This window comes from Astyanax mexicanus, chromosome 13 (genome assembly GCF_023375975.1).
Source record: "Astyanax mexicanus isolate ESR-SI-001 chromosome 13, AstMex3_surface, whole genome shotgun sequence".
NCBI lineage: Eukaryota > Metazoa > Chordata > Actinopteri > Characiformes > Acestrorhamphidae > Astyanax > Astyanax mexicanus.
The window spans coordinates 42,413,422-42,428,981 of record NC_064420.1 but is presented as its reverse complement, the minus strand read 5'-3'; the positions used below and the strand labels follow the sequence as shown (position 1 = coordinate 42,428,981).

The following is a 15,560-nucleotide window of genomic DNA, read 5'->3' as shown; positions in this document are numbered from 1 at the left end:
TACATACATATTAACAGAAAATCTGTATGGTTACCAAATGAGTAGTCCCAAATGGGTTGTTTGCCACAGTCAAACCTTATTTTAAAACCAACATTTAAATAAAATGAGACATTTTTTGGTAACACTTTATAACAACTTTCATTAATATTTGTTTAACTAATGATCAGTAGATGTGAACAAAGCAGTAGTTCCTCAGAATTGGAATATTAACAAATGCTCACACATGACATTTATTTATCAGCATGTATATTCATATTTAGAAATGTTAGCAAATCATTAGCTCATCAGAATTTGAACATTAATAAAGTGGAGCTATGTATTATAGCTAAGTTTTGGAAGTTGATCCACGCCCTCACTCCTCCCACTTTCTTCCCTATTTAAACCGTCACTTCCTCTCTACCTGCTCGTTGAACAACCTCACACCCACCTCCTCCCCATGTTCCTCCTTCTTTAATTTTATTCTTTTTCTCATGTTTCTCGTTGTGTGAGGCGGGGCTTCGGCTTCACGCTTTACAGCGAAGCTGCCCCGAACTCCCCCTCTTTTCTTCTTCTCTGCCCACCCAAGGGCATGGGTCAATACTAGCAAAGCGCTAGTTAATACGAATTTTAAACCAGGCAAATGTTTATTAATCGCAGTTCATGTTGCCAATGCGTTCATTAGTATTTACAAATGTGATAGCACCTTTTTAATTTCTTAAAATATGAGAAATAACAGTTATTAATCATTGGTTAATGGTATATTAATGAAAGTTATTATAAAGTGTAACCCATATTTTTCATACAACACATAAACAGGTAAAGTGAAGTTCAGAACAATAAAGACGACGAGTTATGAAGAAGATCGAGCATTGATGACTCAGCTTCAGTCCTCTGCTCTCCAGCATGTGATCAGACTGAGTGAGGGGTTGGACAAGAAAGGGCCGGTGAGCTCTAAGTTTAGACACAGTGCCAGTTCTAAACACAGCCGTGTGCTGGGCTATTATTAGACCCTTGGCAGTGTTTCCATAAGCCATCTTAACACGTCTCGGCCTCGGCTCGGAGGAGCTGGAGCTGATTATATCCCTCCCCTTCTCGCAATCACTCTGCTGCATGGTGTTTCTGAAAGCCCGCAAATGGTGCTTCATCTGCGGAGAATGTGTCTGAAGGGGGAAAAAACATCCAACCCAAATTTGACCGTCCCTGCTGTGGTTCTGGCAGCGGAGGGAGAGAAAGAGAGAGAGAATAATCACAGTAACTTTTTTTTTTGGCCGTGTGTTCTGTGTCTGGGCCAGATGAAGCAGGAATGAGCAGCAGACTGTAGAATGTATATGTCTAACACAGGAAAGGGCCAATATACAGAGGAGCCCACCCACAAACGCACTGTTTTTAGCTCAAAGTCACAAAGGCACTCGTTTCAGATCTGTCTGATAATAGATCTAAATGGAGCGAAATGGACAACGGAAAAGCAGGATGTGCAAAAAAACTTACATTGTATATATACACACATTCTGTACGTACATCAATACATAGAAGTGTAAGAAAATATCTACATACTGAAATATTATGTAATGGTTTGCAATACTGTATCAATTCTCAAAAAACACAGTATACATTTCTATTTATTCATTTTGTGTTTTTTTGAATCCTGATCACTAGATAGCAGTTTTGTTCTCTGTCTTCAGATTCTCTTACTGGATAAAAATATATATGTTTTGTGGATTGGGGTCAGCACTTGAAAAGTGAAGCCAATTTTTTTTGTTGTTTGTTTTATAGGAGTTACATTATTGGTGATATTTCAAGTTTATGATGATATGGTGAATTTCTATCCTGTGAGCTGTTTTTTGTGAAAAAGTGCTCCAATGCTCAGCCTGTTTTTTTTTTTTTTTTGGTAAAACGACAAGCTTTCGGCTTTTATGCATGCAAACATCTAGCTTCTGATTGGCTAACAGCACTGTGACACTCCCTCCACGGCTCTGCAGTGGGCGGTCGCAAGCCAAGGTGGGTGAGTCCATGAATCCTAAGTTACGGGTTCATTTATTTATTTCTTAAATTCTATTTTCTTAAAAATATGCATATGCCACAATTATATCCATCTCAGAATGACTTATTGTATTTAAAAAAGGGCACATCTTAGGGTTGAGGAAGTGGTCTGATTAAAGTCAATTATTATTTTACCTTTCTGACAGTACTGCAATATATTGCAATATATTAAATTATATACCCTGTACCGTGATGCAATTGGCAGGTTCTTTTTAACTCTAAAAAAGGAAAAGTAATTTTTACATACTTTTCTCTTTACCTCATGTAGCTGATCAGTCAAGTCTTGAATTTTGCTTCTTAATATGTAACTAGGAGTGTTGAGGCTAATGTAGCTCAAAAGCTGCCATATTTTTCACACTATATGATGCGTTTAAAATCCTTTAATCGGGCCAAAAATCGATAATGCACCTTATTTATTACTTCTACCACTCAGTTTGTAAGGAGCAGTAAAGCCATTCTGCTGAAGTACAGTGTTATAAAGGAGTTTTAGTGAATTTTCTTCAGCACTGAGGTTGGAGCAGCATTAGCATTAGCATTAGCTGCTAACAGCAGTGCTAGCTCTTTCAGTGTTCATAGGTAAGTATAATGAACTGTAGTTGGCATGTTTACCGTGTTAAAACATGCTACGTGGGACAAACCGCTAGCTGATAGCGCCCTGGCTCACCGGAACACTCAGGGTTCCTTAGTTAGTTCATTAATCCAAGATGGCGGCGCATGCACATGCAGCGGCTACTCTCTCTTCCGAGGAAACAGCGTTTTCGTGTTTTTTGTCTCGTAAGTCGCAGTGTTTTTGTTCGTCTTTGTCTTGCCTTCACGTCCTGAAGCGCACCTACAGCCGTGAGTTTCTGCTTGGAGTCGGTAGAAACTCACTTTTGGAGTTAAACCGCGGACTCCGAGAAGAACTGCGAGTCTGCGGCGTGCTCCGGACACCCGCACCCCCACCAACCCCCACCGCTGCAGCTCGCCCACAATGGAAGCGCCACAGGCGGCAGGCGAGAAGGCAGAAGCGGGGTAAGCGTGGGGGTATCCGAGCGAGGCTAGCGGCTAACCCACACAAGCCAGCTATCCCCACCATGCTTTTGGCCAATGTACGCTCTCTGGACAAAAAACTGGATTACATCCGCTTACTTCAGTCAACTCAGAAGACCGTGAGAGACTGTTGTGTTTATATTTTCACCGAAACCTGGCTCAACAACAGCATCCCGGACCACGCCGTTCAGCTGGAGCGGCTAACATGCTATCGGGCGGACCGCGCGCTAGCTGACGGAGGTAAGAGCCGCGGCGGCGGGCTCTGTGTTTACATCAGCGATGTTTGGTGTCGGAACGTTGTTGTGGTCTGTAAACACTGCTCACCGGTAGTGGAACTGATGATTATCAAGTGCCGTCCGTTCTATCTACCGAGAGATTTCTCCGCCGTGCTGATCTCTGCTGTTTACATCCCTCCGACCTCCAACAACAGCGTGAGGAGTGAAGCACTGAATGAACTGTACATCAGTGAACAGCAGACAGCACACCCAGATGCATTTCTCATTCTGGCTGGAGATTTCAACCATGCAGACCCAAAGAGTGTGTTTTCTGGACTTTTTAAACACATAGACTTTCCAACCAGGGGTAACAACACATTGGACCAGGTCTTTACTACACACAGAGGAGCCTACCGAGCCTCCCCCCTCCCCCACCTGGGAGCCTCTGATCACCTCACCATTATGCTAATGCCAGCTTACAGACCACTGGTTAAAGTCACCAAACCAGTTCTTAAGCAGGTACGAGTGTGTTCCTCAGAGGCACTTCAGGACTGTTTCAGCACAACAGACTGGAATATGTTCAGAGAGGCTGCCACCCCACAGACATTCAGGAATACACAGAAACTGTCTCTGCCTACATCACCAAGTGCACTGATGATGTAACCGACCTCAAGACCATCACTATTCGAGCGAATCAGAAACCATGGCTGACAGGAGAGGTCCACAAGCTCCTGAAGGCTAGAAATGCAGGCTTCAGAACAGGTGACCAGGCAGGCCTGAGGACAGCCAGGGCCAACCTGTCCCGCGGGATCAGGAAAGCTAAAAGGCTGTACTCAAAGAAGATTTCCCAATGCTTCAGTGACAGTAGAGACACACAGAACCTGTGGCAGGGTATCCAGTCTATCACAGGCTATAAACCACGGCCACAGACCTGTGACAGCGACACATCTCTGCTGAACGACCTGAATGGGTTCTTTGCAAGGTTCGAGCCACTCAACAACACACCCGCCCAGAAATCCATCCTTCCTCCTGGTGACCAGGTGCTGACGCTGTCCCCAGACAGTGTGAGGAGAGCATTCAGCAGGATCAGTGCTCGGAAAGCTCCTGGGCCTGACAACATTCCTGGTCGTGTGCTGAGAGACTGTGCCTGGGAACTCGCAGAGGTTTATACTGACATCTATAACACCTCTCTGAGTCAGGCGGTGGTTCCCACATGCTTCAAAGCCACCACCATCATCCCTATCCCAAAGAAGGCATCGCCATCCTGTTTCAATGACTATCGTCCAGTTGCACTCACCCCCATCCTCATGAAGTGCTTTGAACGACTAGTCATGCATCACATCAAGTCTTCGCTCCCCCCCTCCCTGGACCCCTACCAGTTTACATATCGGTCAAATCACTCGACCGATGATGCCATCTCCACTGTTCTCCACTCAGCCCTCACACACATGGACAAGAACACCTACGTCAGAATGCTGTTTGTTGACTTCAGCTCGGCATTCAACACAATCGTCCCCCAACAGCTAATACTCAAACTGGACAGTCTGGGGCTGAGCACTTCACTGTGCAACTGGCTGTTAGACTTCCTGACTGGAAGACCACAGGCAGTGCGGGTTGGCAGCAGCACATCCAGCATCATCACACTGAACACAGGGGCTCCCCAAGGATGTGTGCTGAGCCCCCTTCTGTTCACTCTGCTGACCCATGACTGCACACCAGCACACTCCTCCGACCTCTTCGTCAAGTTTGCGGATGACACGACGGTGGTGGGTCTCATCAGCAACAACGATGAGTCACACTACAGGAGCGAGGTGAGCCGCCTGGCCTCCTGGTGCAAACACAACAATCTCTCTCTGAACACAGAGAAGACCAAGGAGATTGTTGTGGACTTCAGGAGAACTCACACACAGCACACACCTCTGTTCATCAACGGAACTGCTGTGGAGAGGGTGAGCAGCACCAAGTTCCTGGGTGTGCACGTCACAGAGGACCTCTCCTGGAGCACCAACTCAGCATCACTGACCCGGAAGGCAAATCAGCGTCTCTACTTTCTCCGCAAGCTGAGAAGAGCTGGAGCCCCCACCCCCATCATGACCACCTTCTACAGAGGGGCCATCGAGAGCATCCTGACCAGCTGTTTCACCGTGTGGTACGGGGCCTGCACAGCATCCTGCGGCAGGACCCTCCAGCGCATCGTGAGAGCAGCTGAGAAGATTGTTGGCACCTCTCTCCCCTCCCTTCAGGACCTGTACAGCTCCCGCCTCACACGGAAAGCCCTCCGTCTGGCAGGAGATCCCTCCCACCCACTACACAGCTTCTTCAGCCTGCTGCCATCAGGGAGGAGACTGCGGAGTCTCGGGGCGAGGACCAGCAGACTGCGAGACAGCCCCATCCATCAGGCTGTGAGGATGCTGAACTCTCTTCCTGCTCTACCCCCCATCCCAATCCTGCCCCCAGCACACACTCACTCAGCATCCTGACCTCCCACTAATACAGTACTGAAACTCTGCACTACAATACACAAAGTACTGGTCCCTTCCAAACGGACTTGCACTACACACCCAATATCTGATATACTTGCACTGTCAATTCGCACTTTAATTCCCCAAAACTGTGAACTTTTAAGAACTTACGCACTCATTCACTTTACCTGCCTTAAGATATATACCACATACCATATTTGCACTGCTGATATATACTATTTATACTGTCATTCCATCTCAATCACCATCAATATTGCACTATTGTCTTACGTATGTTTATTGTGTCTTGTTGTTTTGTACATATAGTGTCTCCCACTCTTTTATATTATATCTATTTTTTATCTATTTCTCCCCACACTACTGCACCTTGTTTCTGTCTCATATATGTCTATTGTGTCCCTGCTGTATTGTACTCATAGTGTCTCCCATTCTCTTTTATTATATCTATTATCTGTACTTGCTGTAATATTAGGAAGGAGAGTATCGTAATTTCAATTCTCTGTATGTCCTGTACATATGCAGTATTGACAATAAAACTACTTGACTTGACTTGACTTGACTTGTAGCTTTATCAGGCGGCAGTTACTAGCGCTAAGCGCTGCTGCTAACCGTGGCTAGCTCTGCTGCTAACCGTGCTTTTGGAAATATTGGAAATCTCTAAGCTTACTGTAAATAAACAGAAGTTCTTTACTCACCCAAATAAACTGTTTTCAGGGAAAAATCTGTGTAGATTAACATCCAGTGCTCGTTTGTTGTATTAAGAATAACAGTTTTGTTTACTTAACCGCTTCCCTCAGCAGCGAGACCTGCTGAATTGAAAGGGAAACATGGAAACACCCTTGTTCTTTACTATCGTTGCTTAAAATGCGCCTAATAATCCAGTGTGCCTTATAGTCTGTAAAATACAGTAAAAGTCTATGTCAGCTGCAGCCTTTTTGTATTACATTAGCCCTGTACTTTCTCTGCAAAACTGAAGATTTTTGCACAGTGCTATTTTGCCTAGAATAACCCCTCTCTTTTCTGTTTTAACACAAAAAATGCTTTAAATTTACATGAATCAGATGTGTATGGTGGGTGCACACAAATAAAATATGTAACATCAGCACAGTTGCTTTCTTTTAGTTTATTTGATGTGGCGGGAATTGTGTTGCTGTAACGCGTTTTATTCATGCCACGTTTGATTCGGCCCATTGACTCCAAACATGCTGGCCAGTTCACTGAAACACTGTGTTTTGAAGGTGCATGTTTGTTGTGTGTCAGGTGGCTGCACATGCATCAAAGGCAGTTCATCTACATAATTCTTACCAAGTGGAGTGAGATGAGATACAGCAGGTTATGCATGTGCAGCAGATTTGAATCAGCAGTTGGAAGTGTTTTGATGCAACGATACAAAGAACTAAGAAAGGCATGTGAATTATCACTATAATAAATTTAACTCAATGCACACACACAGTTTACAAAGTCTAGACTCTGTAAAGAAATACAGCCAATAGAATAAGCCTCTCTAAATCAGTTAACCATGAACTTAGACCTAGACTGTGGCTAGAGTGGTATAAAGGCCCCCAGTATTAAGCTGTAAAGCAGTGGAACAGTGTTCTCTGGAATGATGGTGCTCCATCCAGTATTTTTGGGATGAGTTGGGAAGTTGGGAATGAGATGAGGTTGGGATTATCCAACATCCTGACCCCAATAAATGCAGTCATATCTTCTCAGCAATGCTCCAAAATGTACTAGAAAGTCTTCCCTGGAGAGCAGAAACAGATACTCCAACAAAAGCAGATTTAATCATTTTTTTTACACTGACATGCTTGTTACCGTGAGGGATGGATGAGTTGTGAGGTGTTATCTTGTGAGTGAGGTTAAACGTTGGCCAGCGTGCTCATGACAAGGCAACATGAATTATGGGAGTCTGATAATGGGTGCCAAATGAATGGGACATTTATAAAGTTGTGCAGTTAGGCCACTGCAATTGTGTCGTCATTTTGTAGTCGACGCCATGTTGTTTATGCCCATATTTGGTGTTTTGTATCTAAGCAAAAAAAACACAAAGCTAACTAGCTAACTAAAGAACCAGTAAGAGTCTAAAACACTTAATTTTGGTTTTCTTCCCATTGAAACTTATTATAAAGACAAATCTTAACGTTTCTTAATGTACTAAAACAAAGAGCCAGAAACATCAAACTACTCTACATGTATTTCAGTGCATAATAAACTTAATCTGAATGTTCATAAGATAAACAAACCAATATAACCCATATTATTAACCCGCTGTAAAATCTAGAGAGGCTGGGAAGTAAAGAGGCTGGTTGATCTGGTGGATCTTGACCAGCACAGCAAATAATATATTTTGAGTTTAGGTTCTCTAACTAAACATGCTAATACCACTCATCTCAGCTACACTGGTGCCACAGTGTTTAAACCTGGTTCTGGGATAACTCATTCTTTTTGCCATAGACAAATGCAGCTTAGACATGGAACCCTAAATATAGGCACACAAGGACTACAAAATGATGCATGACTGCAGTGGTGTATGTGAACAAGGTGGAGATTGTATTTGTAGAATGTTTGATTAAAAGAAAGAGATTTGGGCATGCTCCCTTTCAGAACTGTAGTTTTTCTGCAAAGCTAGATTTGGCCAAACCTGTATGGCACCCAAGTAAGTAATGTTTACACCACTTAGTTACTCAGAGAAACCAATTTAGAAATGCCTCTGTGACCCTGTACCTACAAAAATCACAACCCAAGTCTTAGTTTAATGGTTTGTAATTCAGTAAATTTTTCAGAAATCAGTTTAAAAGAAATGCTCTGTGTGTTCCTGAAAGATCTATGAACTTATAAATGTATTTAATGGAAGCAAAACTGCCTCTTCTATGGTATTACCCTGCAGAACTCTTTTTGGCACCTTGGAAGCACACAGCCTACTGCCGTGTTTAAAAGCAGACACAGTGGACACACTGAATAACCCCTGTCAGTTTGTAAGTTCTGTAAGCAGAGGGTGCCCTGTTCTCTGGAGTTGGACGCCAGCCCTAGCTGCCTTATTTGGGAGCGTACACAAACCATGTGGCACTGAATGGGAAGAACACAAGGGGGAACATAGCGGAGGATGGCAGACAGGATAAGGAGAAGAAGGCGTGGAGAGAAAAAAAGGAAAGAAAGTTGCTCCCTGAATTTTGCAAAGTCTTGTGCAAGAGAGCCCCGAGGAACAAGAGATGGATGGGGAGAGAAGGAGGGAGGGAGGAGAAGATTGCGAAGGGGTGGAAAACACTTACAGCCAATGACTGGCTAGAGAAAGCGAGCCTTCAGAACGGCTGTTGGATGGTCAGTCTTCACATTACGAGGAAAGGTTCTTAAAAAGTCAAGGAGCGTACATCAAAGCTTGAGGAGGACACGCTGCCCGGCACTTTGCCTCAGGGTAAGGAGATAGGAATTCACACGGGATGAAGGATTACAGGACGTTGTGATTTGGACGAACCTGTGATTTATGATGCTTTCTAAAGTGGTGGACACCTCACGGAAAGTGGACAGCAGTTCTTTGGGAAGCTGTTTTTAGATATACAATTCAAGTGACCTTACTCTAAGGTGACGGCGCTGATTTGGGACGAGGCCCTGACTGAAGTGTGCTGTACTTCTGCCCAATTGGAATCAGGCTTAGAAAAGGAAAGCGGTGTGGGAAAAGCGAGCGAGCGCACGCGCCAGTCCAGACGAAAGCACCCTCCGCTCTTCCACAATCAATTATTTATGTGCAGGAGTGTTCCAGTGGGCCAGGCGAATAGGAGTTGGGCTGCGGCTCAAAGCTCAGTCATAGCGCGCCGCAGGAAGGACAGGGATAACTGGAAGACTGAGAGGACAGATCAAGAAGAAGAGCAGAGTGCTTCACGATGACAGCTCTTCAGAAGAACCAGGGGCGCACTGATCAGATACTGGGAGCTATGGCAGACATGCTGAGCTCACTGGCCATGCCCAGTCAACAATGGGTGAGTGACTTAGCAGTGTCTTAGCATGCTAATTTATTAATGAGGCTTTTGTTTAGAAGTCAACTTGTTCAGCTTGGATCTTTTTTTACAGAGAGATAGTATTAGCTCTGTTTGGGTGTATGGACTACAGAGAAAACAATGGCACATTTTTTTAACAATGGCAGATTTTACTCTAAGAGCCTAACTAAAGGAAAAGTGCCAGGAGGTAACATAGACACAAAGGCACCCTGAAACATTGGCATCTGTCCGGCAGTTTTCCACCACGTGCAAGTGACGGAACGATAGCATCAGCATCTCAGTGTACCACAGTGTCAATAAACCAAAGCTAATAAAACTAAAGCTAATACTCAAAGATTAAGAGGCATACTCAAAGTTTTAGAGGCATTACCTGGGGTAAAAAAACATCCCAAACTTGGTGGGCTTTAAAAGAAAAGACCTGTCACCTTCCTAAAGCCTTCTAATTTCTGGAAAGAAACCAGCACCCTGTAATCTGAGTAATCCTGACTGTTCTTAATAGGAAATGAGGTAATGCAGGTACTCAGAACAGAGCCCCCATAGAGCTTTGTGCTGTATGTCAGCAGACTAATAATCAATATGGAATTTGACTGGAAGCCAGTGCAGTGCTGATAGGACTGAGCTGATATGATCATGTTTTTTTGTTTTATTAAGGACCCTAGTTGCAGCATTTTGAACTAGATGAATAGTGGGAATGCTTGTAATGACATGACAAAGCAGTTATGACGATATTGTTCCAGTTATTCCATTTATTTCCTGATAAAGACTGGGACATGACTGGGATTGCAACATCTGCTAGTTACGTCTGTACACTCAATAGCTTTTTGTATTGAACTGTAGACCAAATCACTGGTGGTCATATTCTGCTAATGCACTAATACACTCACAACCCCTTTCACATAAATACTACCCATTCAGCTATTGGGTTGCACCCATTGCTGACACAGATGTGCAAAAGCTTACACTCAGCTTGTCTAGTGCCTTTAGAGAAGTATTGCCAATAGAACTCATATTGGACACTCTGGACCAGATAAACTGGAACCTATTGGCACCATACCTCTAATGCCAAGTATGGGCTACAGAGGGATATAAAGCCCCCCAGGATATGCTCTGCTCACATAATTTAAATGAAATAGGGTGCTTAGCATCACTAGGATTGGGCTACGGTAGTAATGTTAGATGTGGAAACTCCACTTACACAATACTATAGGTCTCTCTGAGTTGTATATGATGCCGCACATGAAACTCTTCCTTAACCTCCATTGTCTGCAGTAGCTAGTAAAAGAAGTTGTTCAGAAAAAGAGTTAATCAGGAAAAGCATTGTGTTTATGTCAACCCGTAAATACTATTAAGAATAATAAATTACACATCAGTGTTCTATGCTTTGCCCAGTAATTCAGAGCTAAGTAACAAATGGTTAGAATTTGTCAATGGAACACCACCAGCGAAGTCCAATTGAGATTTTTTTTTACACTAGTTTAAAGTAAAAATTCACTCTGGGGTAAAGTTCCAACCGCCTGGGCGGATTTTTACTTTCTGATTTTTGCTTTTTAAACCTTGACTACTCACGTCACTGTGTAACTATAGGTTTAAATAGGATCTCCGGTGCATTTTGCGTTTTACAGAGACTGGGTCAGTGGCTCAACTGCACTTATCAGGGCATTACACATGTTGTAAGTAACATAGACATTAGACAAAGACTGTTATTAGTGTACAATTCTTTTTATTTTAAAACGTTTATAACTGTTGTCTGTCTCGCTGCTTTCTGGTGTTGCAGTGCTGTTAGCCAATCAGAGGCAATATGTTTGCATGTATAAATATTTATGAGCAAGAGCCAAAATCCTATTGTTTTTCCCTGCCCATTCCTCCACCGGACTAAAGCAACAATATAACGGATCACCAGAGGACTTTTTTCACAAAACAGCTCACATGGCATTCATTCATATTACAGACCACAGCTATACATTTTAAAATGAATAAAAAAAATATGAAATGAAACCTTTAACAAAAAAAAAGTCTGGCTGCCTTTTTCTGTGTAAACTTCAGTAATATGTGATCTTTTGTGGTTTTCGTGGTCCTAAAGTGACTTTCTTTATTGTTTCTATATTGTAGTTGTGGTTATAATGTTGTTGTTATTTTACCTTTTTCTCATCTCTCACCTCCTTGTCTTTCTTATTTCTTTCTCCCCCTCTTAGTACTTTGTGTATCCCTAATTTCAAATTAAAAAGCCCTCTGCAGTGTTTTGCAATTCGATCAAATTCTGAAGCAGCGGTAACACAGAATGATGGTAATCTCCAGAATAATTTTGGGATGATTTGGGGAGTTGGGGAAGAGGTGAGGTGGTAATAATCCAACATCCTGACCTCACTACCACCCTTGTCACTGAATGCAATCAAATCATCACAGCAATGCTTTAGAATCTAGTAGAAAGCCTTCCAAGGACAATAGATCAATTTGCTCTAAAGCAGGGGTTGGCAATAAGTGGCCCGCAGGCCAGATGTGGCCTGTAAGCATGAAACATGTGGCCCGTAAGGTTGTTTGAACTATAATGAGCGATAATGAAGAAAATAAAAAATAAAATGCTTCTCTGGTGAGCTTTTGTTTACATCCCTCCCCTTTCTCTCTGTTGCGCTCGGCGTGACTTTTGTTTCCTCCCGCTCTCGTTTTTCCACCCGTTCTTGAGCTCCCTATGTCCTTATAAGGGCGTTTTGGTGTCCCAGTTCACTAGCCAGGGTAGCGATAGCATATTGGACCGCGAACCTGACGACACTGGTTTGATCCCGCATCCTTTCTTCTTGGCTTTACCTGCTTTGAGATTAACTGTTCTGCAATTGGGTTCAACAACCCTCTTGGCTGGAGAGCTACTAGTCTGTAGCACTTCATCCCATTACACTTCATTTTCCAAAACAGAATTTTTTTTTTCTGGCCCACCACGTAATGGCTTGAAAAATATCTGGCTCGCGGCCAAACTTAGTTGGCTAATTGCCTACCCCTGCTCTAAAATAATAAATGAGCAGGTGTCCCAACACTTTAGTCTATATAGCTTACCACATTACTCACTCTAGCCAATGAATCTCATAATAATCTCTCATAAACTGATGATTAAGATCATACCTTTTCATTTCCAGTAGCCTACTTGGCATGACATCCCTGTTGACGCACGTCAGTGGATTGGCCTTTGCCGAAACTAATAGGCTAACTGGACACTTGCTGTTTACAAACACATTCCAGAGATGTGATGAGATTAGATGCTTGTATCTGTGTGTAGTTGTGTGTGGAGGAGCTCGGGCAGATAAGGAGACAGGATTCTAAAACAAACACAGAAATATGCAACACATCCTCTCTTAGCTGAACAGAAATGCGTGGAATTGAGAAAAAAAATGGGAATTGTGTTCAGTGTCTGTCTGAGGAATCATGATCTGTTACTGGCCTTTCTGTTTTAGTTTATATTTAGTTCATTATATTTATGTTCATTTTTAAGATTGTAGTATATCTAGTGTCCCGTGACTTTTGGCATATCCCAATGAAGCCAAAGGATACTGCACTGACCTGTGAAATATATTTGTGCATATGTTGCATATGTGCATTGAATTTTAATATGATTTCCTACACTGGAATCACTTCTGTCTGTTTACATGGACAATTTTAGCCAGAAGCTGCCAGTCACGATCATTATCATCATACCACTGCATTCACTGCCCACTGTGGGAAGTGATATTAGCCTTCTTTTATGTATTTCCAGTCTACACGTCTCACTGTGGATCGAGAAATATTAAATAATGCCCATTAAACTGAATAGAAATAGAATGTTCCATCCATCTGACACCCACTATCAGATCTTGTTTGAACTCCCATAATGCGTGTCGCCTTGCCATGAGCACATTGGCCATTGTTCAGCCTCACTCACATGATAACAACTTACAACTTATACAGGTGTGGGTGAGCCCAAACTTGTGTCTTGATGTAACACTTCATGATTGATTTACATGCTAAAATTACATGGCTTTTAGCATGTCAGTATAATTATGGCACATAAATTAAAATTATGACTCAACAACTTTTAATGCAAAAATGCTTAAATATATAATCAATTTAAAATACTTTCTCTGAAGAGAGTTAAATATTTAAAGGACCCCTAGATTGTAAAACTGTATTTACATTTTTTAAAGCCAAAATATAGAGAAGTGAGCTGGGGCAAGGCTAAAAGCTAACTGGCTACAATCTCTTCAGCTTGTTAATAGCAGTGCGACAAAAGCAACATTTACAAGTAAAGGCTTATTAAGATTCAAAGATAAATACCTTTGCAAACCATGGAAATCAGTGTGTTTTATTCATCAAGACAGAATAACTGGGTTGTAAAAGGATGGTAAAGGCATGTCTATCTATTGTTCTCTCCTATAGAAGTCAGATACTTACTATTAATACATCAGATAATGACTGAAGAGCTTTAAAATGAAATCGTATCAGGCTTTAGTTCTCACTGCACTGAAAAAATAATATTTATTTGCTCAACTTAACTCAGTCAAGTCATCATTTTGCATAATTTTGCTCAGTTAAGTTGTAAATATATAACATTTAAGTTATATATATATATATATAAATTGGTATTCTCTACCAATTCTCTACTCTATTTAGCATATTTTTATAGAACTTATAGCCAATACTGACAGCATAATACTGCAGCAGCACAAGAGTGAGCTCTGTAAAGATTGAACTCTTTAGCTCCAACTCAACACACTGTGAGAACTAGCGACACAGAACAAATGTGACTTGCTCTTACAGCCTACAACATTGAGGCCTGTCAATCAACGCATATATAACACTAATGCAGGACTAGGATATGGTAGCTTTAAGTAAGAAAGAGGCCACATCCAATATGCAAATACATGGTGCCAGGGCATAATGGGAAAGCTGTATGATTTAACACTGTGGAAAGAGCATTGACACGTGTAGTATAACTAAAAATTGGTTGAAATCACATTTTTTAATTGGATCCAAAAACATTTTTTTAATTTTCAGGTTGAAGTTCTCTGAATGCATTTTATTGAGTTGTACTGGCCAAAAAAAGTTCACTCAACTTGATAATTTTAGTTATTCTGACTAAAGCACAAAATAATTTTTTTGTTACTTTCAGGTTACAAAACATTTTTTTTTTTTTACAGATTTACAGAAAGTGTGAGTTTATTGAAAGAAAGAAATTGGAGCAGGGCTGGTTGCTGTGACAAATGTTGGGGCTGGTGTCTCCTCAGGGCTGCATAGGAATTTTGGATGTCTTACAGGCACAGGAAACAGAGTAGCACTGATGAAGACATCTCCCCATAAACAAACACACCACGCAGGCCCAACTCCTCACCACAGCTGTCATACTAGCGTCCCAGTGCACTCTGACTCCCTGCCTGCGTCTCCTTCCAAGCATGAGGCAGCTTCTGCCTAGAACCAGCGGCATTAACACTTCAAAACACATCATAAAATCTGAATCAATACGTAATGCCGCTAGTTTACCGTTTAAAGAAAGGCGAAAGTCTGGAACAATACAGTTAATAAAAGAAGAAAAAATGAGAAAGTGCAGAATAATTGAGAAAGATTAGCGCAAGTTATGTGAAGCTTTTCCATCTCTGCGCAACACGCTGCCCGAGGTCGTACTTCAAGGCCTGCAATAAAATTGATTTAAAACACTGCTTTTATACACTTACAGTTCCACGCCTGCTGCCAGAATAAAGTCTGTTGAGGAAATTATTTGCACAAGGAATTTTAAGCTGTTCATTTTCAGCATCTCAGTAGGAATATGTTTGGTTAAAGGTGATCATGGCGATTAGTGTTACGGA

The 15,560-nt window shown here is 42.1% G+C and overlaps 1 protein-coding gene across 1 annotated transcript in view; it reads left to right on the top strand.

Annotated features, from left to right (window-relative positions):
• Positions 1 to 8,618: 8,618 nt before the first annotated feature.
• LOC125806756 (rho guanine nucleotide exchange factor 25-like) overlaps positions 8,619 to 15,560 on the top strand; it is a 115,934-nt gene continuing 108,992 nt past the window's right edge. Inside the window, exon 1 of the mRNA XM_049486393.1 lies at positions 8,619 to 9,720. Within this exon, the coding sequence (XP_049342350.1) occupies positions 9,625 to 9,720 (96 nt within the window). The 5' untranslated portion in view covers positions 8,619 to 9,624. The remainder of the gene's footprint in view (positions 9,721 to 15,560) is intronic.